Source organism: Carassius carassius, chromosome 14, assembly GCF_963082965.1.
Source record: "Carassius carassius chromosome 14, fCarCar2.1, whole genome shotgun sequence".
Lineage (NCBI taxonomy): Eukaryota > Metazoa > Chordata > Actinopteri > Cypriniformes > Cyprinidae > Carassius > Carassius carassius.
The window spans coordinates 21,818,674-21,844,232 of record NC_081768.1 but is presented as its reverse complement, the minus strand read 5'-3'; the positions used below and the strand labels follow the sequence as shown (position 1 = coordinate 21,844,232).

The following is a 25,559-nucleotide window of genomic DNA, read 5'->3' as shown; positions in this document are numbered from 1 at the left end:
TGTTTTTTTTGTGCAGATTTAATTTATGCTGTATAGTTTAACAAAGCTAAGGTAAGACCATTATGTTTTTCTTCAGATTTTGAAATTATACAATTTAATTTACATCAACTCTTCATATTACATATAGCATTCTGCTCACAATCTGTTTGGAGCATGATTAAAATGCAGTGATTGTGCAACTGTTTGATGCATTCTGATGGCAGAGTGCAGGGGAGAAAAACATGATAAATCACGAAACAGAAAGAATCCTTAAAAAAAAGCACACGATACAGATTTTTGTTTAGACTGACCAGTACTACATATGTATAATTGTGATGTTTTTATCAGCTGTCTGGACTGACGGCACCCATTCACTGCAGAGAATCCGTTGGTCAGCAAGGGATGTAAATCTTAGATGGCTGAGTACATTTTAATTATTATTTTTTTATCATAATTGATTTTATTAGACATGCACAACACAGATCAATGTACACAGAGGAGTGCTGTTTAGTTCAGGTTTGTGTTGAAGAGCCGCTAATCAAGTAATTTATTCACATAACGTTCTCGCTCTTAATATGTAAATGAGTGTCAACGTTAACATTTCCATTTCTAAAGAATTGAAATATTATGTAATTAAGTCAGTTTGCTATTTCATTCCAACCACTACTCTTTATGTAAATATTTAATTTATATAAAGTTCAACATTTCAAGTTTAATGGTGCAATGCGAAAATATTTTATTAGTGTGCATGCTGTTTCTTTGCATCAAAACTAGGCTTAGCTTATACTTACACACAGCTGGTGCATCCGGCCCCAGGATTCTTTCTAATTTGTTGAGCTTTCATGTATGAGAAAGATGCTTTTGACATAAATGCATGGCATTTTGATTTCAGACATCTGTTAAATCCATACTTCTATCTGTGCGGTTTGCTTTTTAAATCCTGTTCTCCTACTTTCCCGCATCTCCTGGGCATAAAAGACTGGAAAAATAGTGTTTCAGGAGAAAGTACAGAGAGCTGGAGGTGCTGTGCATATAAAATCACTGTCCTCTACTTCTCCCCTTCTGTATCGCAGAGCATCAAGCCCCATTACAAACGGATAAAACCATCAGCGCAACAAATCCGGGTGAACATATTTCTCCAGAGGAAGAAAGAAAAAGAAGAAGTATTTGAGATGAGCTGAGGCCTGAAAGTGATTTCTGGGGCCGCTCTTAAGCCCCCATGAATATTTCTCCCTCCAATTTTTTCTTTCTTTTTTTTTTTTTGAGAAAATGCAAGCGATACCTTTCTCCCCCCAGCAACGTGGATTTTCGGGGCTTTCGGCTCATGCTCGAAATGTTTATTACAACCTCCTCAGATTAGCAGTGACCCCAGTGTCTGAGCCCTTCTAGAAGAGGGCTGGTTTTTTCCCTGTACGTTGCCAAGGCGATGGCCCACATGAGAGGAGGTGGACAAAAAGGAAAGGACTACAGGGAAATAAAAAGCATCTCTTCATGTTTGTAACACATTCAAGGTATTAGACACATATCAGGATATTTTGATTCACCTCAATTACTCTCTTTTGAGTTCCCTAAAAAGATTAGTTCAAATTAATTCACTGATTTGTTCACAGATTCTTTCAGCTGATTAAATCAATACACCAGTAGGTGTTAGCATAAGTTTACAATGCATGGTCATTGAACATTTATTTATTAAAAAAATAAATCTTCATCCCTTTTCTGTTTTTGCTGCGAAACTTGCAACTGATTCACATTCGCAACGTACATGAACACCTTGTAACATGTCCCAGTTTTAACTTTTATTCAAAATCCTTTTAGGCAGGAGTGATGAGCAGAGACTGGTGGGTAAATTTCTTTCTCCACTGCCTTCGGAGGGCACTTAAAGGGAAATTTCACCCAAAAACTAAAATTCTGTCATTAATTCCTCACGTTCATATCCATCCAAATCCGGAAGACCTTTGTTTATCTTCGAACACAAATTACGATATTTTTGATGAAATCCAAGAGCTTTCTGACCCTCCATAGACAGCAATGCAACTGAAACTTTTAAGGCCCAGAAAGGTAGTCAGGACATTGTTAAAATAGTCCATGTGACATCAGTGGTTCAACCATAATTTTATGAAGTGTAAGGGAAACAGGTCAATTTAGCTCAAAGGGAATAATTTAAGATTTTAAAGGGAATTTGAACAGAATCACTGTTTCACGGCTGATCACTGAGATGCCCTGCGATTCACTGAACGAGCCGTTTAACATCAAATCTGCACTGGATATTAATATCCTAAATGTATAGTGAAAACACTATCAATTAGCACAGTAACAAGATCGGCAGTTTAAGACATTAACTTGTAAGCACAAAACACAAGATACTTCTCTTTTCAATATGAATAAGGCTTTATTGGATAAATCTAAGACATATAAACTAATCTAACACATGAACGCACGCACTCACACATTCACACGAGTTGCAGGAAGATCGAAAGTTAGGGAAAGATGAGTTTAAGAAAATGGAAATGTGGAATCCCAAGTTTACAGCAATACGTTAAATTGCATAGACATGAACAACCATCAATCACTTAATTAACCATCGCATTGAGTTCCTCAATGAGGTTAAAATTTAAAGATACACCAGTAAAGGTCAGAGTATGGAGGTAAAGTTACTTGCGACTCCTGTGTAAAGGGAGTCCCCTTTGTTGTCGTTGAAAGGGGGTTTCCCGATGTCGCTGATTGGCTGGAAGTTCAGTAGTTGCTGAAGTGACGTCTTGGGAAGCCCGTAGTTGGGCGTTGGCTGAAGACGCGGAGTTGCGTGGGCTGGTTGAAGTTGAAACGGGCACTCGAGGTCAGACTCGGAGAACGGCGTTACAAAACTTAACTCAGAACACGAAACTCTCAAACGGAAAAGAAAAGAAGTAAAGTTTGACGAGACTAGGTGGTGTTTCTTCTCATTGTGGCTAATTAGCAGCAGGCGTGCAGGACGAAAGCACGCTGGAACCGCGCTCAAAGAACAGTAATGACTAACAGCATGGCTAAAAGCTAAAGCTAAGAAGCAAAGCTAAAAGCAGGCATGACTAATAGCAGAAGCTAAGAATCAAGCTAAAAGCTAAAAAGCAGACATGACTGATAGCAAAAGCTAAACGCAAGCTTAAAGCAAAATTTTATGGTGTCCTAAGTATTTAAACTGGCCTGTTGGCCAAACCTCAAATGTTGTCTTGACCAATCAGATATTGTCTTGGCTCGGGGGGTATCATAAATCATATGTTATTTTATCAAGCACGTTGTCCGAATTTTCCCGCTCTTGCAGTGTCTAATTTTGGACATGATTCCTATAACAAGAATATGATGATTTGACAAATAACTGATGGTCATGACTGTTTCAAGCTAACAGATTCAAACACTTACACACTAAACATGAATATGTATCCTTAAACGATCCAATAGTTATTTCAAAGACAAACACAATAAGTGATTATAACATGATAGTCAAATGTGTGGGTTACATATAAATGAATAAGGAGTGAAGCGATGGACTGATATTCATTTATAAGTCTTTTTGAGTTCATTTTGTTCCATATATGTAGAAAAGACAGTTTCTGTGCCATTCTTTTGACCAAGATTTCCGTGGAGACCAGAGGTTAAAAGTTCCACTTAGGAATTTCAGTCTGGTTCTGCTGGGGGAAGTCAATCCAAAGGATCTTGTGTAGTACTCTCATGGGTTAACATGTGATGTACGGCGTTGCATCTCAATTACTTGCCCCAAATTTGACAATCTCTTCTCCGAATTGAAATTGTTAATAATTGTTCTAATGGTGTTAATGTCGAAAGCTGTTCTGTGAAAGAGTTGGTTGGTTGGTTAACTTGTTTCTGACTTGTGGCACTAGGACTGATTTATGACCTCCGGTTGCCTTCCTGAGGAATTTGGCTCATGTTTCAACCACAGTCCTGATCGACTCTTTTAATTGTCTGATTCGGGTCAGATCTGCTACAGAAGCAACAAGTTTATTTTTTACGAGAATACCACACATACGAATACCACGTCTTACACAGAAAAGAAGAAATTGCTGAATGAAGTTATTATTTTTGTTTCCTTTGTGCACTAAAAAAATATTCCTGTAGCTTCATCTAAAATATCTTAATTTGTGTTCCAAAGATGAACGATGGTCTTACAGGTTTGGAATGACATGAAAGTGAGTAATTGATGACAGAATTTAATAATTTTTTTGGTGAACTATTTCTTTAAGGTCAAAGACAACGCACCTACGATGATTTGTTCAGTGCCAATTTGAGTCGTTCCATGAGCCTTTGAAAGAAGGAAAACTGTTATGCTTTTTAAAAGGAGAAAAAAATAATTGTCAGAGCCAGTACTTGAAAGAAAAAGAGAACTATTTGTACACTTGTTGTTCAGTTTTTTTACACTATTTCCTCACTTGTTTGCTCAAAAACACTGATTCATTCAAAGCACCTAGGCAGTTATGTGAAGCTTTATAGTGACTAATTGAATATGGTTAAAGATTATATGACCAGTTGATGCTGTTTTTATTATCACACAAAAATTCCTTATAAAAGCACATTTATCCTTACCTAAAAGAGGGTCTAACATCTTTGGGAGTTTGTGATATTGCTGCAGCTTTCTCTATGAATCTTAAAGCAGCAAAAAGCACTCAAAAGAATCACTCAGTGCCAAGTTTCTTATTTACTGACAGTCCCTCAGTGAGAGAAAAGAGCGCGGGAGTGCTATGACTGAATCGGGATGGGTTTTTTTCACCCCCTTCTTTCTGAGTCCCAACATTGCAGCTCCTCACAGATGTTCTTTGATATTCATGAACAACTGCCTGGGGTGGATATTAGCAATAGCGTTCACTTTCATCTCCCCCCATGGCACTTCCTCAAGTGTCTCCAAGCATACTCTTCCAACAACAGACCCATGCAGTGCTCTGCACGGGAACATAATACTTCATTCAGCAGCTAAGAAAGAGGTGCTTACCTCTACTCTTCATGAGCAACAAATAGAGATATTAGCCCTCGTAACTGCTTTATGCACCCTTTGTGCTTTTCACGTCTTAACAACCACTTAAAGGGGTCCTATTATGCTTTTTCACTTTTTCAACATTGGTTAGTCTGTAATGTTGCTTTCATGTTCTGCAAAGCTAACCAATCACAGCAAATTTCGTATTTCATAAGGCGGGCCTTCATTTGATGCAGGAACTATTCGAGCCGTTTATGCCAGACGGGGGAGATAGGTGTTGTAATAATGTAAAATATGTGAAAGATAATGTGTTTTTCGAACAACTATGAGAGCCTGTTCTAGTACACCCCCAAAACTAAATCAAGACTTTGTAAAATAGCATAATAGGACCCCTTTAAAATTAATGAAACTGTGGCTAATAGGATGATTTGCACACCGGCCTTGAAGATGTAGGTGGCCTTGCACTGTTTTCTACATTTTCTGCAAGCTGCTGAAGCTGGCCACAGATGAATCAGCTCAATGATGAGGCGTTCTAATGACCGAACAAATTACAAGCATTTACGTCTTTTGAATTGTGTGCTTTCTGTGACCTGAGCTAAAACAGTTCAGAGGGAGAGGCTTTTGTAGCCCCTGCTGGGTATGACGTGGTGAGCGTGAACCGAGCACAAGATTATGATTATGAGAGGAATGCTTGCAACCCATTTAGAAATCGATTCTCCTCACTGCTTCCCCATTCAGTGTCAAGTCTGCCAACCAAAATGAAGACGACAGTCCCTATTTCTACTGCAGCTATTATCATTTCATCCCTTAGACACCACATTTTTCTCAAAGGGCCGGTCTTTCATACAAAGGCACAGTCAATCAGATGGTAATTGACTCTTAATGTTACCAATTAAATAATCATTCTCCTTCTGATTTATTGGACAAGTCACTTACACAGAAAGTTGAAAAAGTTTTGTTTTGAGCAAGGGGTCAAGTTTTAGCTGGTTAGCAATGCTCCTTTAGTCCATATTTGTAGATACATTAACTGATGCAAAGAAGCATTTTTTCCCAGTGACAGCCATCTGAAATCAGCTGTTAATTTTCACATCACCACTTAGGATAGTTTCTATTGAACTGCCTATCCATCCAACCATTAAAATTTGTGGTCAATAAAATGTTTAAAAGTCATCGCTTATGTTCACCAAGATTGCATTTCTTTGATCAAAAATACAGTAAAAACAGTAATATTCTGAATTACTGTTACAATTTAAAATAATTGTTTTCTATTTAATATATTTTAAAATGTAATTTATTCTTGTGATGCAAAGCTGAATTTTCAGCAGCCATTACTTCTGTCTTCCGTTTCGCATGATCCTTCAGAAATCATTCTAATAATAATATAATATGGTCAAAACCAGTTGTGCTGCGTAATATTTTTGTGGAAACCATGATGCATTTCAGGATTCTTTGATAAAAAGAAAGTTCAAAAGAACAGCATTTATTTACAATTTTATTTTAGTAACATTTTAAATCTCATTATTGCCAAACTGTCTTTCGATTAATTAAATAAAAGTATTAGTTCCGTTCAAAAAAAAGTAAAAATCTTACTGACCAAAACCCTTGACCATGCATCTGTAAATATTCAGAAACAAACAACAAAATCAAATATAACAAATCTTATGAAAAAATCTTCAAAACTAAAAAAGTTTTTTTGTTTTGTTTTGTTTTACAATCTCCAAATATGGCTTTAACAAGCCATCATTCAAAGCTGGTCTTGATAATCATTACTTTTCAAGTCAAAACGTACAATTATTTGAACTCAATTGATTTATTCTTCCTTAAATTTAAATTTGAATTACAATTCTGCATCCTGTTTGCAACATTCTTTCTTTGCAACAGAATTCAGATCGTTCAGGAATTGTTAACAGAGCATTACCCAGATGTTCTTGCGGCGCTATTAGCCCATCGACATTGGCATACTATCGTTTTGGCTTCAGAGTGATCAATATTGACATTTCTGGCTAAAATGACTGGCTCTTCAGAAGTGACTCTATGCCGGACTTGAAATGATGTACTTCCAAGGGGTCCAGTATCAGTCTTTAAAAACAATGCCAATGGCCTCCTTGGTGTTCTCTCCTGTCAAACGCTAAGTTTCTGTATGTGATTATCATCCTCATCAGATGCCATGTTAGAACTAGCTGTCACAGCCTGCACCCATCCTACGGTGTCACCGCGCAAAGCTTTGAAGTCTTACTTTTTGAAGAGTGCAAATCTCATGGGGTCAGAGCATCTGGCTGCTTCTTGCTCTGCATCTGTTCAGGAGTCTTTGTACCTCAGACATTCACAGCAAAAGCCTCAGAGGTGCCACCCATTGCACTCGCATCTCTCTGTGATCCACCCCCACAAGACATGCGGAGGAACCACAGGAAACACAAACAGAGTATTAGAGTGATTTTATCTATCGAAACAATTCCCAGATGAAATCAAATTGCAGACTACCTGGCAAGCGCAACGAAGCCGAGACGAGTCACGGTATTACGGCACGCCGTGAAATCACTAGGCGGCTGTAATCTTGTGCGTTGAGCAAAAATGTTTCCAATCCATCATAAAACCACACAGCTTGACTGCTTGAGTGTGCACATACATTTGTAAAACTGTTTGAATTCACCACGGCACGACTTGATGAAATTGGCCCGCTTTTGTTCCTTGGATTCCATCTCACAGCCAAACACCAACTGAGATATTGGATCAGGGAGTCTTGGCGGCATCTCGGCAAATGCCAAGATGATTCATTTAAACATGTGTGCTCTTTAAAATAATTGCCCCACATCACCCTTCCCCCTATTGTCCACACTATGCTGAGAGTTTAGCTCCCGAGTCAGAGATCCATTTACCAAGTCATCATTTCATTTCTGCTGAAGGAGGCAGCGTGGCTGCCGGTGCCATATTAGATCAGGATCCAGGCATACACAAGAAGCAACAGTCTTGGACATGCTGTCTAAAAGCATCTCAAACAGCTCTATATAACCCACACTGATTTAGAAAACTTCTCCAAAGACATTGTAATGTGTTCCAATCACAGAACACTCACACACTAACCCAAGGTCACTGCTTTTTTTTCCTCCCCCCACCGGAAAAACAGTCCTCTGGCCAAAAAGAGAACAACAGCACGCACAAGGCAGACAAAAGGTCTGTTCAGAAACCTCGCTGTCTTTTGTCTACATAGTGTGACGAGTCAGCTGCCTCCTCCCTGATTGTCACCGGCACCCCGTCCTAAATCGCCGCCCTTCACCAGGCTCCCGACTGGAGTGGGTGTGTGAGAGGAGGGGCGCTGGACGAGTCAGGGCTGGCAGTGTGTGATGGAGCACACCTGAAGGAAATGGAGCCTCATCACCGCCGCTGTTTAAAAGCCCAACGCGCCTCTCCTCGGGAGACCGGTCTCTTCCCCGTGCATGCACACTGGTGTCCTCGTGGGTCCAGGAAGGGTGCGTTGAGGGACTTCCACGCCACCAGAGACGTGAGCTGCCGGACCCGTGATCCGGATGGGAACCGCACCCGTTTACACGGCCGTTGGGCAAGGATGCCGGGCCGTCCATCCCCTGCCAGCGCCGCGGCCAACGAGAGTGATGCGGCCGCTAGAGGAAGCCGCCACCCTTCGCGCCCCGGACCGAAGAGGGGAGCGTGTGCGGCCGCCGGACTCCGCCCCTTACCTGGACCCTTCCTCCATGAACACTGCCCGACCTACACAAACCCCGCAGCACGACGAGGACACCAGATTCCCTGTTTATTTTGGACACTCTTCCCCTTTGGCCACTTTTATCCCGTTTTATTTGATTTCTGTTAATAAAAGCCTCTCCGAGGCCTGACGCCACGCCCACTGTGTCTGTCTTGTGCTCCTCCCGTGACAATAGGTAGCATCTAAACTGTCATCACACAATTAGCGCTCCTCATTCAACTTTCAATTGATTTCATTAACACAGTATACTAACTAATTTTACAATAAAATAATTAATTTTACATATAACAGGTCACTGTGCTAAAAAACATTATGTAAGTTTCAGAGCACAAAACATTCTTGTTAATCTAAAAACAGCTTATATTGAAGCCAAATTGCCAAAACAACAGCTTGTGGAATGTACCACTTTATAATGTAATAGTGATGCTAAACACGGCCTCCACCGATGAAGATCAACGCCTGCTTCTACATCGCTGCCTATTTAGCTCCGCCCACCAATTTACACGTACAGTAGGTAAATGAAAAGAGCAGTAAACGCAGGTCAATGCAGAAACCAAATGACAAACTTTATTTGATGTACTTTATTTTTCATGAAGTGCCAGACCACATCAGTAAGAACGTGTTCCTTTGTTCACGTCATTTTATCGCGGATTTGTTTACAAACAAGGCAAATTTGACTTGGGATTTTTAGAAATACTGAAACTAAAAGATGATGCTTTGCCAACTTTATATATGTGGCACTACGCCAGTGTGAGTTATCGTTTTTATTACGTGATCACTACTATTTAAAAATGCACACTATTTATGCATTTTTAACCTACTATAAATCAGTGTAGCATCAACCAGTGAAGGATTCAGGCAGTCAAACATTTGGTATCATTAAGTAACAGTGAACAATACTTCTACAGCACTTCTTAATATGGAACAATGTTAATTTATACATACTCATACATGTTGTTTTTGCTTTTTTTAATGTATAAATTAACATTAGCTCATGTATTTTGAGTGATCAATACAATGATCAATACTATCAATACTACTATCAAAGCAACCATTTAAAAGTTTTGAGTCAGTTATTTTTATTTTATTTTTTGGGGTAAAAAGTAAATACTTTTATTCAACAAGTATGTAAAATAAAAAGTAACAGTAAAGACAAATTGATAAAAATTATTTCAAATAAATGCTGTTCTTTCGAACTATTCATCAGATAATCCTGATTTTAAAACATGGTTTCCTCAAAAATATTAAACAGCACAAACAATAAGTAACAGTTAATTAGGAATAATATTTCACAATATTACAGATTTTGCAGTATTTTTGTACAGTATTTCAAATAGATACAGCCTAAATACAGCCAACAACACTGTACCAACCAACCAGTTGTTCATTATTAGTTGTTCTTGATAGCCAATACATGATATAATATGAAAAAATCATATTTATTGCAAAAAAAAGTGTTAACATTTTATAAATAACTTTTCCATACCGAATGAACATTTTGAAAATTAATAATTGATCATCAACTCCTTGTCAACTATCTTGGATTTGTTTTGCCTTATACATTGCCTTATAGGTTTGCCTTCTCTGCAAAGTTATGCACGTAATGTTCTGCCTAAGAATTCATCCAAAAGAAGGTTCCTTGTCGGGAGCGCAACGAACATCTCTTAAAATGCTTCTTTGTAGGCAGCTCACTAGATTTTGTACCGGAGCAAAAAAAGGCTGCCGTGCAAGGGAGCTTTTCATGTAGAGTGGCTTTGAAAATACTTCCGTCTCTGCAGTGGGCGCTTTGATGAGAGAGTACATTTATGTACCTTATACTTCTGTATTTGCAGCCAAATGGAGGGGAAAAAAACATGTGTAAAAGTTTAATCATCTGTGCCCTAGGGCTGGAGAAAGCAGACTGCAACCGAAACACCTGCCTGCGCTAATCACCCCACCTCCTGAAAACAAGCAGAGCAACCTTGCAGATTCATTAGTGCTATTGCTGTCTGAATAATGCATGCCGGCAACTATCTTAAACAAAGGCCTGCAGACAAATATGATCTCCTCGGGTTTGCATCACCTCACTGAGGTAAACTGGCTATTATAGAACAATAAGATGGATGCACACGTAGGCCATACGAGAGGCGGTGAGATCTGAGGTTCTGTGCATGCTTTCTGTGAATTTTCTTCATGGTATAGTAATTGGGTGAAGTGGACAGAAGTCTCTGTGGTCATTTTACAGAAGCGATTCTATCCTACCTCTCTCTCGCTCCTGGGGGACACAGCGGGGGTTTTGCGGTTCGGGGGATGGCGGTTTGAGAGGTATGAGGAGGAATAACAGAGAAAGAAAGAGAGAAAGGCTGGAAGAAAATGACCACTTACCGCTCTTACACACTGGGCAGCACTGGTCAGGCTCATATTTCGGATCAACACACTCGGTCTGTGGGCAAGCTGACACTGAACACAGAACCTCTCCACTGGGTTCACAACGGCACTTCTCACATGGAGACACCTGGAAACACAGGTAAATGAGAAACAAAGCCTTCTGTAGCGACCTTCGTTATACTATTACAATCACTGAACTCATTAACTCATCGTTTATGCTAATTATTCATAATGTTTTCCGTCATACATTATAGCTTGTCGTAAATAATTAAAACCGAATTTAAAATGCATAGTGTAACAATGATTTAATAAGTATTATCGGGACTGCATCCGAAAACTGAAAAATGCTGCCTTCAGAGGACACATTCCATGGTAGAGAGGCATCAAGGCAAATCCAAATCCAAAGTTAGCCAGCTTCACTTCCTGTCTCATGAGATACCTTCATCTGATCGATTTTTGAAGGCAGGCTAGGCAGTGTAGATGTTTCTTTCACTGCCTTTGATATCCCACAATCTTCTGTGTTCCATTCAGTATTATAGTAATTAAATATCCGTTTAGTTATCACCAAAACTCATTCTATTTTATTGTAGATCATTAAACAGTTCCACTGCCTGTAAAGTCATTGCCTGATAAGGCAGCGAGGCAGCAAGTCAGCTGCCAATGTATTACAAGGCATAATTAATGCATTAAAACTACTTTTATAATGCATTATACATAAAGGCTTTAAGTAAAGTGTTACCCAATATTTTTAGCAGTTGCATTCTGTCGAAGTATGCAAAAAAATCTGTAAAAAAGTCTGTATCTCTACGAAATAAAAAATGCCAGCTATGAAATTAGCCTTAGTAGGGGAAAGAGTCTGCCATTTTTTTCCATTAATGCTTTAAATGTCATTTCCACCACCATCATTTTCATGAATGGTGATTTCAGATGCGGTGGAAATGATGGTTCAGTGAATTTGGAGAAGAAGATATAATTAAACCAAGTAGCAAGTACAAAAAGGGTTTAATTTTTAAAAATCCACTGCACACAAAATGCCCATAGTTGAAGAAACAGCCACATGCATTTTATGAACCTAAGCTGAACTGTATTCATGTGATAAATTCAGAGTCTTTCTGTCACACAGTGGATTTCTCAAGCATTCATGTGTCTCTACAGATGTCTCCAAAATCACATACTGTATTTATGAACAAACGATCAGTTTTGCTCACTGCTTCTTCTCTCTGCTTTCAAGCATAAAATACAGAAGACTTTTCTGGCATTAGCATTTCTGTAAAAAGACCCTTCTGCACACAGTATCTCCTGAGACAATCTCCAACAAATCAAACAGAGGACAATGTGTCACCTCCAATTGCGATGGAAAATAAAAATAAAAATTCACAGGGGGTTTCTAAAATTGAAAAGTTCAACAGAGGTGAGAATGGATTCATTCAGAGGCTCGTATTGTGGGGCTAAACAGATATGATACCGGGACTCATTTCGTTCTGCCGAGGGTTTAATTGTTACCTTTGCAGTCTGCATATGCATTAGGTGCGGCTGAGCAGAACCAATAAATTCGGCGCTTGGTCATTATCACTCTTTGTGAAAAGTGTTAATGCTGACTTCTGCATTAATAAATCTCACTGCTTGCCATAAAGCTCAGGTGTTTTGGAGAAAAACTCCAATGTCACAGGAGGAGGAACCAATGCAAATTGAATCAAGAGCACAAGCTGTAGAAGCAGCTAATGGCTTTGGCTACACTGTGGGGCAAGACACGCAGTTCAAAAAGAATCATTTGTGCACCTGCTGCTAACTCTGAAACTGATGACATGCGTTTTTCACTAAAGGCAAAATTAGAGAGCATCATAATAGGGCCTTACAGAGAAAAAAGACCTGTCGTCTTCTCTTACATAACAGCCTAAGCAAGATAAGTCACCATTAGTTTGCATAATAATTGAACTCTTCACACTTTCAGGGCAGAAAATGCAGGAGAAACAATATTTTATCTTGATGCGAGCCTCCTCCCTGGGGAAAGACTGGGGCTGAGGAAGAGTGATGGATTAAAAATGAAAAAATGTGCAATTTTGAAATCTCATTTTTGGCTCGCTGAAATCAATATATAATCAAGACATGATGTGCACACATTAGATTTCTTCAACTGGACAGAAAACTCCACTGGACCACAAAAATTCAATTCCACTCAATAATGAACAGAGATTCATAGAGGTAAAGATAAAAAAGGTCACACTGGCACTCCTGACTGTTGAATACAGATAAAAGTGAGAAATAAACCAAAGTTAAAGCTGGGATATGGATAATGAAGTGCTTATTGTGTTGGGCTAACCTTAAACTCCTCCAGAGATGAGTAGATTTTTCCTCGAAATTCACAGTAGTTTTTTTTCTCTTTGCACTGCGGGCAGCACTGGCTGGTGTCGACACGCAGGCAACGAGGGTGAAGTTTTGGACACTCTGGCTGGGCGCACAGAGGACCCTCATCTGTGCACAAGCATGGGCAGGTGGAGGGTCCCGGGGTGAATTTTTCCCCAATGGCAAACACAAACCCCGTTTCGTCCATGCAGCCTTTCCCCCTATAATCGGGGTATGCATACTCATCGATCACATCCAGAGAGATATTGGCCTCTTCCGTTGGTACCTCTTCGGTTTGCTTGAGTGATTCTTGCTCACCCCAGGCTTCGAGGGTCTTGCCTTGAAGTTTGGACCCTCGTCTCAATGAACTCAAGTTGGGTCTGGTCCTGCTAGAACTGGATTTGTTCCCACCCTTGATCCCCTCTAGTTCAAGATTATTCAGCTCCTCCAGACGCTGTTTTGCACCAGGGCTAATTGCACCCTCCTTTGCCTGGGTCAGAACGCGCTCCAAGCGCTCTTTCTCCCCACCCTCTGGCACCGACACAATGGGATTGCCCCATGCGCTCGTATACAAGAGCCAGCTAACAAAGATAAGTCCTGTTGTCATGGCAGCCGAGTGAAGCATCTCGCTCCTGTCCACCAGCATAAAATGACGGGACTGCACCTGGACTCACATTACAATCCTCAAATTGCAGGTAGAGTCTAGTACAGCAGAAGCATTGTTACATCTGTAAAAGAAACAAACTGCAGAGTTCAGCACCATGGACAGGGGCGATGCAATATTATAGTGCATTCAGTTCCTCCTGGGAAGTTTGTATTTATGAGTTTGGAAGCTGTAATTATGACATGTTCTTTGGTTGGATCAATATGGTACTATATTGATCCAATATGATGTGTTGTTGCTTTTTATGTTTTTATTTGATTTATGAAGCTGCTTTTAATTGAATCGCTATATATCCTATTGTAGTTGTACAATAATATCACATTTTGTACAAACTAATTTTCCATAAATACAGATGCTGCACCCTTTGCATCCGACATATTTTCTCAATGACATGTCCCCAAATTCTAAATTGGGGTCTTGAAGAAAGTTTAGTGTTTTACACATGTAATCATGGTCGTTCAACTCATAAATACAATCTTTCAGACATGACTTAAATGGATCATCTGTCAGAGAAGTTGGCTACAGCAGCTATCGAAACAACTGACCCAAAAATCAATTCTCTTAAGGAGTGCAACACTAGAAACAGTGATCTACAACACTCCTTTAAAAACCCCTTCAATAATTCAAGTTGCAGTCGTGCAGGCGTAAATGGTATTTAACAGAAGTTGTTTTATTTAACCAAAGTTGAACAGAATATAAAGCAGACTAAAATAATAGCTACTAATTTTTACTAACAACTAATGAGCATAATAATTCACTGATTGCAATAAATTGACCAAATTTCCATAAGCCATCTTGAATTGACCACAATTTAAATAAGCCACCATCAATTTGCTTGTCTAAATGTTGCTTTTGCTCACAATCCAGTTTTCAACAATAGTTTTGTGGTTCAGACCCATTTACTGTCCTCCCAGTATGCATTAGAGTATGAATGATTATGATTGCATTGTGTGACTGTTTAAATTTCTGCTGTTTTTGTGTATTATTATTTTTATTTATATTTATTTTTTGTCATGTTTAGTAATCTGTTGCCGGGACGGATTTGTTTCACTAATGAACAAATATTTGATTGTTAACCTTGTTATGTTTCATGTAGCAAGTGTTGTCCTCTGTGAGGTCTTTCATTTATTAAATAAATGCTATTAATTTTATGAGTGTTTGTGTAGTGAGTGTTAATGTGATGTGGTCAACAGACAACAAAGGCTATGCTCTTAGTCACTCAATACATTTCATTTACACTCAATACACTCAATACATTTCTCATAAATAAATGAGATGGATAAAACATGTAAAATATAAAGAAATCAGTTATGTAATCTAAATAAATTATTGTTAAAATTACAAATTGTTATTTAGAACTAATAAGATTGATAGTTGTTTTAATTCAAATTTACTGCATTTGTTTAAAGGAGCTATGTGGAGGTTTTTACTTAAAAAAAAATCTTTAAGATAGAGTTTTCATTTGAACATGTATGAGCCAACCATGATGTAAAAAAAAGAATGACACCTCGACTGTCCACCACGGTTGCCTCTATCAGCCTGTAGGCTCAATTGTGTGTGGAGGAGTCGGGCCCGAATTGGCGCGAAAATTCACAAAATGTGACGTCATGCGCATTCTGGTCTACTTGGGCTTACAACCGTACGGCACACCAACCATTATAGTAAGCAGCGGCAATAGTGTTTTCAAATGGACTCTGCGGATGGAAAGAAGCGACCAGCCTCCAGCACAATTCAGACACCCACGGACACTTCTCGTAAGTGATAAAAAAAAAAAAAAGAGCATGCGCACTGAGAACGAGCATGAGACTGGCTGCAGTTCCTCTAACGGCCACTGGTGTCAGTAACGGTTAGAAATTTCAGAACCTACGCAATGCTCCTTTAACCCAATTAATTGTTTTATTTGATCTATTTGCAGAATTACTCACATTTAAGGAGCTGATTTGATTGATACTGAATTTTAAAAAGAGTTTTAAGTAATTAGTTGCAATCATTTTAAGTAAATGTAATATAGACTGTACAGAATATTGGCAAAATAGAAAATAACCAAAAAATATATATAATTAATTAAATCATTTATTTTCTCTTTTTTTTTGAAGAGATGTACAACTTTTCCATACTGGAAACGTGTGAAGGCTGACGGCCTCGGGTGTAATCACACATAGCGACAGCAATCTTCCAATCGCACCTCCACGCATCAGTTTTCACGGGGGTGATGGACACGAAAGTAAATTGCCTCAAGGGAACTTGAGTCACAAGTACTTTAATAACTCCTCTATTTTCTCTCCAGCTAAGCACAACCAATTCACTTCAATTTAATCTGTTAAATGACACGAAGGGGTTAATCGTGAAATAAATTTAGATTGGGGGGGGGGGGGGGGTCAGTGGAAAAAATATTTAAGCAACATCACACAAGTATGATTGCTGATGTGCTGATAGGCACAAGGCAGGTTATCACAGCTATGCTATAATATTAACGTAACAATAAAACGGAAGTAGCAAAAGATCATTTCTTGTACATGAACATCCGATTGTAGCGGACTATCGGACTAAAAATAAACAAAAAAGTAGGTGGGTTCTTGATTCTGTCTGCCGGTTCTTAATGATATGTTAAAATGTGGGCATCAAACTCAAAAGTGGAGGTAGATACATTTGAGCTTGTGGGACAAAATGATTGTTGATTCCACTGTAAGGAAATAACAAGAAGAATAACAAAGTGCAGTAAATGGTAAAACTGTTTGCTCTACAAACCAGTTTGTTCATATTTAAGAAAATATGGTTAAGACACACCAGTCTGCAATATCAAGCAACAAAATGAGATGTTTTGTACACCCAAAAATAGCTGGAAGCCAATGACACCAGACACATCAAATTGAACATGTATTTAGAATTTTCATTGCATCAACTTTAACAACAACAGCCTGTCTGAACCACAGAAGTCTTATACTAAATTTACATTGTGTTCATACAGTTCTACAGTTCAGTTAGCTTATACACTTATAGGCTAATTAATATCAATGAGCTTATGTGTTGGCATGGGCGTGGTAGTGGGGGGAAAGGTGGACCTGACTACCCAGGGCCCCGTCTAGGGAGAGGGCCCTTTGAAATCCCATCAATTTTTTTTTTTTTGTAGCCTAATTCGAATTAATTGGGCCTTCCAATTGATGTCATTATTCATTTCAAAATATATTGAAAACACAAATCGGGCTTTCAAAAAAAAGAAAGACAGGAAGGAAAAAGAAAGGAGGCAGAATGAGGGGAAGAGCAGCTGATGACGGCTTTCTTTCCAAAAGGTGAACTGAGTTTGCTTGTCATGCACCTACATCAAATTAAAGTTAACGTAGTCAACTCCAGACAGCTGCTGCTAATGTATGTATGCTAATGTTAAATCTTTAGCTTAGTTTGTCAACCAGGCTGCTTGTTGCTGTAAGTAAATTATGGGCCAGGCCTAACGTCAGGTTGCCAACATTAACCAGTTTCAGAAACAAACAGTGCTGTGCTTAAAAGCTATAGTCAATGCTCAATAAATTCATGATGTTATCAAAGCCAATGAATAGGGTTGCAAAATTCTGGGAATTTTCAAAGTTGGAAAATTTCCATGGGAGTTAACAGGAATAAAATGGAATTAATGGGAATTTACAAAACTGGAATGTTATTCCTTTATAGTTGACATTTTTTTTTTCATTATGGCAGGCTTCGCTTATTTGATTGGTTTCTGAGGGTACAGTTGTCTCGTGTCCTCCTGTTCAAAAATAAATGTTTTTAATTTAAAACTTGCATCAGTATCATGGATCAAAATGTTAGTACACAAACGAACCCGATGTAGCCTAAGGTTTAAAGGTATTTGAGCACAAGTAGACCAAATGCATCAATTCAGGTGGTAAATGAAAGAACCAGTCATTACTATAATCTGATTTGATTATAGATTTAAACACTATTTATACTTGTTTATATTCAAATAATAAAAAAAAAAATTTCATTCAAAATTGAATTTTCATTTTGCCAACCGCATCGTACAATGGCATGTGTAGGGGGCCCACTGACATTGAGAGGATACAGGGCCCAGAATTTGGTGCTACGCCCCTGTGTGTTGGTAAAAAATTGGTCAGTTACTTTATTTATTTTCTGTCCACTAAAATCGTACCACAATAAGCCAAACCTCAAAGCGAAGTGAAAAATCGGACTAGATTAGTGAAGTGGATCGGAGCAGTCGGCTCCAACTCCACACCGGGTTTCTCACTCATAAGTCACGAGAGAAACCCGTTCAGAGCGATCACGAAGCCTGAGGAAAGAATCACCAAAACCTAACTTCGGAAAACTCAATCCCCGTTACAGGTCAAATTACACAGCCACGCCTGGATTGGCGAAAACACCAAGGTTGAAATTTATATAGTTATTTAGTTATTTAAAGACACTGGTAGCTTGCTCCTTGTTCCAATTTGTCCGACACACAGCCTTCCATAATCCGAAGGCCGCGAACACAAACAAGCTTAACGATACAAAGAGTGAAAAGTCCCATTTATTTAATATGACGCTAGGCCAAGCATTTTATAAGACTGAAACGGTACAACTGTGTTAATGTAAAACAATGAGCTTAATGATGGAAAAATATCAAGGAGGGAAAAATCAGAGTGAGAAAATAGCTATGACATCAAACAAGATGTACAATAACCTGATGAAATGTGAAACACTCAATTTCAGACTAAAATTACATCATTAACTGTTCATCTAAACTCGAATTTAAGCATAAAAAGCCATGCATCCATGCAGCTATCCCAACTCCAGTCCCTTTGGGCTGTGGAGCCTGTTGATGCAATGCACAGGTGCTCTTCACAGCATCATTCACATCCACTCGAAAATCACATCTGCAGCCTCACATTTATCCATAGAAAGTGTGACATCTCAGGTGCAGAATCACTTTAATAACCGAGGCAATCATTTGGAGTTGAAGCTGAGAATGAGAAAAAGAGGCGTAGATAATGATGCGACACAAAGCAGATGCAAAACCACTGTCTGCAGAAGCTATTATCCTTAATATTCACATCACCCACATAAGTTAATCAACGTAACGTAACCCAAAGAAAAAGCCTTCACGGAAACCAAACATAGCGAGTATCTATCCATTTCATATTTAACTCTGCGCCTGTTAATATCAGTTCCGTTCATACTGGGCACGTTTAAGCGCATCGGTCATGCAGAACAGTATATGGACTCTCCTTAAACGTTTAACTGAAACTTTACAATGCCATTAAGAAGCGTTAAAACATACTAGATGTCCATACCTGCATCTCTCCGTCGGTGTGGTTGATGTGTTGTGTAGATAGTTGTCACACAGTTGATATAGAGACTCGTTCATCAGTCTCCGCACACTCCTCATCACCTCACAACTGAGCTCAGGAAATAGTACATTTAGTTTTAATGTTGCCACTAACGAGGACGTCAGGGCTGTTAATGTCTCCCCAGCTCTTGCCGGGGAACTGAAAGAAAGGAGTGGACTCTTCAACATCAGTGACAAAAAAACATAAACCGGCAGACTTACGTCACATGGTGAGGAGTTTAATGGAAACAGCGCGTCACCTTTCTGACCACCAGGTGGCACATTCTCTTACTGGACTCACACAATTCACTGTTTGATTAATCATTCGTTCACGTTGTTTTGACACAGCCTATCCATTCTCACATCCGTCTTGAGATGGGCGATGAGCGTGTCTGTTTTCCAGATTGCTGTGCTGGCCTTGATCGCGAGATTCTGAGGACAAAGATACATTTGAGTGTGCAGGTATAAAACTGATGAAAATGCACACGAGAACTGAACTTTACTGCCACGATTTGCGCTGAATGTAGTTGATGTTTTCAGTTAGGAACAGTGAAATCAGAACACACGCACGTATGGAGTTTCTATGTGTATGTGATAATATTTGTTGCAGGGGCGTAGCCATCTTTTCAGAAGTGAGGGGGACAGAAATTATATATATATATATATATATATATATATATAAAACATTTCTGTAATCTATACCAATCAACAGTTTTTGAACTGTAAGATATTTTGTTTTTTAAGAAGACTCTCTCTCACCAGGCCTGCATTTATTTGATCCAAAGTACAGCAAAAAAAGTAATATTGTGAAATATTTTTATATTTAAAATAACTTTTTTTCCCTATTTGAATATATTTTAAAATGTAATTTATTTGTGTGATCAAAGCTGTATTTTCAGCATTTTTACTCCAGTCTTCAGTGTCACATTCTTCAGAAATCATTCTAATATGCTGATTTGCTGATTATCAATATTTAAAACATGAAACATAAAACATTTTTTCAGTATTCTTTGATGAATATAAGGATCCAAAGATCAGCATTTATGTGAAATAAAAAGCTTTTGCAACATAATACACTATATTATTCAAAAGCTTAGAGTCAATATAATTTTAGTTTTTTGGAAAATAAATAAAAGAAATGAACACTTATATTTAGCAAGGACTCTTTTGTGGGTTCGAGTCTCAGGCCAGCAACACCACTGCTCCCCGGGCACTGCAGCATAAATAATGCCCACTGCTCCGGGTGTGTGTTCACCAGTGTTGGGAAGGTTACTTTGGAAATGTAATAGGTTACAGATTACAAGTTACCCTGTTTAAAATGTAATAGTAGTGTAACTTTTTCAATTACTTTATTAAAGTAATGTAACTAATTACTTTTGAGTACTTTTTGATTACTTTTCTAAATTTGTGAAAATTAAAGAATAATAAATAAAAGCATATACATCAACTTAAATACAGTTATCTAATAAACATGTGACGTATTCTGTGTAATAAACTCCTGAAACATTGGTGTTTTTTGAACTGCTGTCTCTTTGTATATGATGATAGTTTTCTCAAAATAAGTAAAATGCACATGAAGTGACACAGAGCAGTTCTAGAAATTATGTTTATGTGCTCGTGTACTCCTATATTGAGGCAGCAGAGGTTGAAAACACTGCGAGCTTCAGTAGGCCTATGTGTAGTAAATGAAACCATGTCTTTGCCATTAATTTACAGGAGGGGCGGACTGGGAAAAAAATTCAGACTGGAAAATTCAAACTCATACAAACAAATTCATGGACAAAACTATTTTTTGGTACGGACCTGACATAAAAAAATGTTTAAATCTTTAATTTGGGGACATGCAAAATAATTAAAAGTTCTCTCCTGAACTGCACCTTCACTTCCATTTTTCTCTTCAGTCTCTTTATTTTGCCCTGTTATCCATCTCTCTCATGACTTTAATACTCAAGATTGAACAAAACTATACTTTACAATACAATACTCTACAATACTACAATATCTTTATAGAAAAATCCTAATACTGTACACGAGTCATGTTTTTCCCTTACAAAAATTGACCCTGCTTTTTTTAGCCTATATACAATAACCTTGTTTTGTTTTTTGCAAATGGATTTGTAAATTTGTAAAATCATTTAAAATTTTTGGTTACCACAGTTAAACAATAGTAACTATTTTCTCTGGATTTATAGTAATATATTAAAACAGATGAAACTGACCTGAAACCCTGAACAGTAGTTCTGCTTCTCTGCTCCAGCTGTGCACTTCCACAGTCCACTCTATTCTCTCTCTCTCTCTCTCTCTCTATTCTCTCTCTCTCTCTCTCTCTCTCTCTCTCTCTCTCTCTCGCATTGATTACTCGGAGTCTGATCCAAACCGTTTGGCGGAGGCGCGGAGAGCGCGCGAGTCACGACTAACACTTCATGACTTATTAGAGATTTAATTATCAAATGGCGGATTCGCAAATGATCGCTTTAGTACATTCGGCAGGCAATTATACAATAATGATATTAAATAGTGGGGCAAAATCGGCTGCCAGGCCTCCGGGAATTGTCCCGGTTCTCCCGGTGTCCAGTCCGCGCCTGATTTCCACAGACACGCAGAATGTGCAAGTCATATATTGCATTTTTGGGGCTTAATATTCACAGACACTAGTCCATGTCATGTTTTGATTCAAGTGTACTGACCTACTTTTGATTTAGTCATCCATAATGTGGCATATTCCGTCCGCGTTAGGAATTCCATTTTTAAGAGGATTCTACAAACTAGACTTGTGTTTCCGCATCCCGGGAATTATCAGGGCGGTATGTCTCAGAATAGTCAGTGCAATTTGGGAAAGAAATCAGTTAAATCTGTATGTGGATGTGTGTAAATTTTCAAATGTAATCCCCTTTGTAATTGTAAAAAATTTCATAAGTAACTGTAATTTAATTACTCTTTTTTTTTTAGTAACTGTAACTAATTACAGTTACATTAATTTTGTAATTAAATTACGTAACGCCGTTACATGTAACTAGTTACTCCCCAACACTGGTGTTCACTGCTGTGTGTGTGCACTTTGGATGGGTTAAATGCAGAGCACGAATTCTGAGTATGGGTCACCATACTTGGCTGTATGTCTCTTCACCTCACTTTGAATTGATCAAAAGTGGTGATAAAGTAATAATTTTTCAAAAGATTTCAATTTCAAAATAAATGCTGTTCTTCTGAACTTTCTATTGATCAAAGAAACCTGAAAAAAATCTACTCCGCTGGTTTCAACATTATCATAATGTGTTTTTTTTTTTTTTTTTGAGAAGCAAATCAGAATATCAGAATTATTTCTGAAGGATCGTGTGACTGGAGTAATGATACAAAAAATTCAGTTTTGAAATCTCAATAAATTACATTTTGAAATATATCCAAATAGAAAACAGTTAATTTAAATAGGCTAGTAAAAATATTTCACAATTTTTCTGTTTTGCTTTACTTTGGATCAAATAAATGCAGGCTTGGTGAACAGAAGAGCCTTATTAAAAAAAATATTAACAAGGTTACTGTTCAATAACTGTTGACTGGTAGTGGATACTATAGGCAACTTTAATTTTTCTCAAATTTCTAGCTTTTAATTGGCTTAGAAATCTATAACTGCTGGACAATAACAAATAATAATGATTTGTTTATATACTACAAACACATTTTTTAATCACATAATTATAAGGCAGAATAGTTTTTATTCTGTAGTAAATGCTATGTCAATTGGTAGCCTACTGCATTGTTCATACTTTATTTATCACCTGCTGGAGATTACTTGAAAAACCATATTGCAATCGTATGTTTAATGTCTTCGTGTTTGCAAAAGTTTCTGGGCTTTTTTTTCTGTTTAAAAACTGTTTTCATACAGCGATAGCTGGACGCTTTTGCCCATATTAGGAATTTCTTGAAATGACTTTCTGCGCGAGAGCACCCTCCGGGTTCGAGTATGAATGAAACACACACTGCAGGAGTGTTTGCGCTCTGTGATATTCAACTCGCTGTATTCTGGGTCCGAATTAAATATCAAATCATATGCAGACTATCCCGTCTCTTTGAGTTTAAATCTATATTTATTCACACCAGCTCTTGAAAACCTCTATGAGAACAAACTTGACCGAAAAAGTGCAGCGGACGGGTTTCCATGATATTAAAAGTGGGGGGGGGGGGGGGGGGGACACGTCCCCCGCGTAATCTACGCCCCTGAGTTGAGCCTTTATCATAACTCTACACTTGAGCGTACAAAGTAGGCGCGGTTACAAAAATCGAGTGGTGAATGGAAGGCTGTTAGGGTTAAAAACGCACAATTTTTACAACGCGTCTAGAACGTGTTGTTTACGCGTTGTTTACGGTAGAATACGTGTTGTTTACGAGTTGTTTGCACTTCAATTACGTGTAAATTACGTGTTGTAAAAAACACTTATTCTATGCACAACACGTGCTTAAAATTCACGCGTTTCCACCGAAATTACCAGGAACATTTGTACCAGGAACTTTTTTCCCCCCAGACCTGTTGCTTTCTTCGTTTACACCGCGGTGTAAAGTACCGGGAAGATTAGACAAATAGACTAGTGACGTAGGTCTGTGCACGTTTCTCAATACTGTCGACGCTGATTTTGGACGTGCATCCTCGGTAGTGCGGACTTTGCGCATTCGACTCTGGAGTGTGATGTCCGCGACGAGGCAAATCCGGTAAATCTGTAAACAGCAGTGTACTTGATAACTTCAGTCAGCTGACCATGGCTACTATTTTCCTCAGTGTACATTTACAATAAAACGAAATAGTATATCAAATACCACTGCCTCCTTTCGTTTTCATTTAAACATAATAACAGCTGCAGAAATGTACTTATTTCAGGGATATGTGTATATATACAGCAATTACAATGAAACGAAATATTATATAAATTTGCCTTTTTTATTTTCATTGTAACATGTAGATAAATTGAATACAGACCAAAGATAACCTGTTAGATTTACCCAAAACGAGTTATATCTTATGTTTAACCACTAAAGAGACATCAGAGCCAGCGGCACACATCAGAAGGTCTAGCCGAGGTGAGGGTGCTTCTCGGCGGATAGATGAACACTGAGCTCCCGCTGATCGCGTGGAGCTCACCGTCTCCGAGATCGGCGAAAAACATTTTTAAATAGGCGCCGTCTTTTTAAATAAACCACAGATTTGAGTTTTAAACAACTACATTCTCGCCTGAAATACTTTTAAAATTACATTTTATGACACAATAACAGTAATATTTTGAAAATGATCCGAATAAATGGTGTTTGAACTCAACCAATGCTGCATGAACTCAACCAATCAGGATGTTTAGCGCCCAAGTCCCGCCCCAGAAAGTTCTGGAACTTTGAAAAATAACTACCTCGCCAGCAGGGACTTTCTGAGGGGCATTTTTTTACCCGGAACTTTATTTAGTTCCTGGTTCCTGTGGTGGAAACACACCGAGTACCATTATATTTAAAAATATAATTTAACAAAATTTCTGTTTTAACTATATTTTTTGATCAAGTAAATGCAGCATTGGTGACTTTAAGAGACTTCTTTCAAAAGATTTTACTGACCCCAAACGTTTGAACCGTATCTAACTTCAATGCATAATTGTATCCCCAAACTATAGGTAACCAGACACACACACACACATATTTATTAGTTATCCAAATGAGAACATACTATAGAGTTCTGTTTTTTTTTTACAACATTAATTATAAGGACCACAAACTAACCCTAAACCCTAAAAGAAATATTTTTTATATTCTTAGGATTCTTAGAAAATAACATTTTTATTAATGAATTTTTTGTTGTTGTTGTTGTTGTTATTGTTGTTTTCAAAAGAGAATGTTTTGTAAATGCATACACACAGAACAACAGTGGTGCTTGAGGCCAGATGATTACGTCCTTTTAAAGAAATGCTCTTCATATCCAGCACAGGCCTGCGTTAATATAATTGATTATTCAGGGTCGGTCGAAGCCATTTCCATCATCATCTTTTGATGGGGTGAGAGGGGAAAATCATTAATTCAACATTAACAAAGAGGCAGGGATAAATGCCCACAACACTACATTTCACAACAGAGCACAAGCTGCTGGCACCACAACCTCCTCCATACAGAAGACAGGAGATCCTCTTCTGACACTACATTTCCATGCACATTAACAATTGATCCAGTCCAGCCTTACTGTGAACCTGTA

General features: G+C 38.2%; 1 protein-coding gene across 1 annotated transcript in view; it reads right to left on the bottom strand.

Moving 5' to 3' along the window:
• The window catches only part of vwc2 (von Willebrand factor C domain containing 2), a 26,578-nt gene extending 6,661 nt beyond the window's left edge, over positions 1-19,917 (bottom strand). Inside the window, exons 1-3 of the mRNA XM_059566652.1 lie at positions 19,308-19,917; positions 13,342-14,092; positions 11,019-11,148 (exon numbers count right to left, since the gene is read on the bottom strand). Of these exons, the coding sequence (XP_059422635.1) occupies positions 11,019-11,148; positions 13,342-14,010 (799 nt within the window). The 5' untranslated portion in view covers positions 14,011-14,092; positions 19,308-19,917. The remainder of the gene's footprint in view (positions 1-11,018; positions 11,149-13,341; positions 14,093-19,307) is intronic.
• Between the last annotated feature and the right edge of the window lie 5,642 nt (positions 19,918-25,559).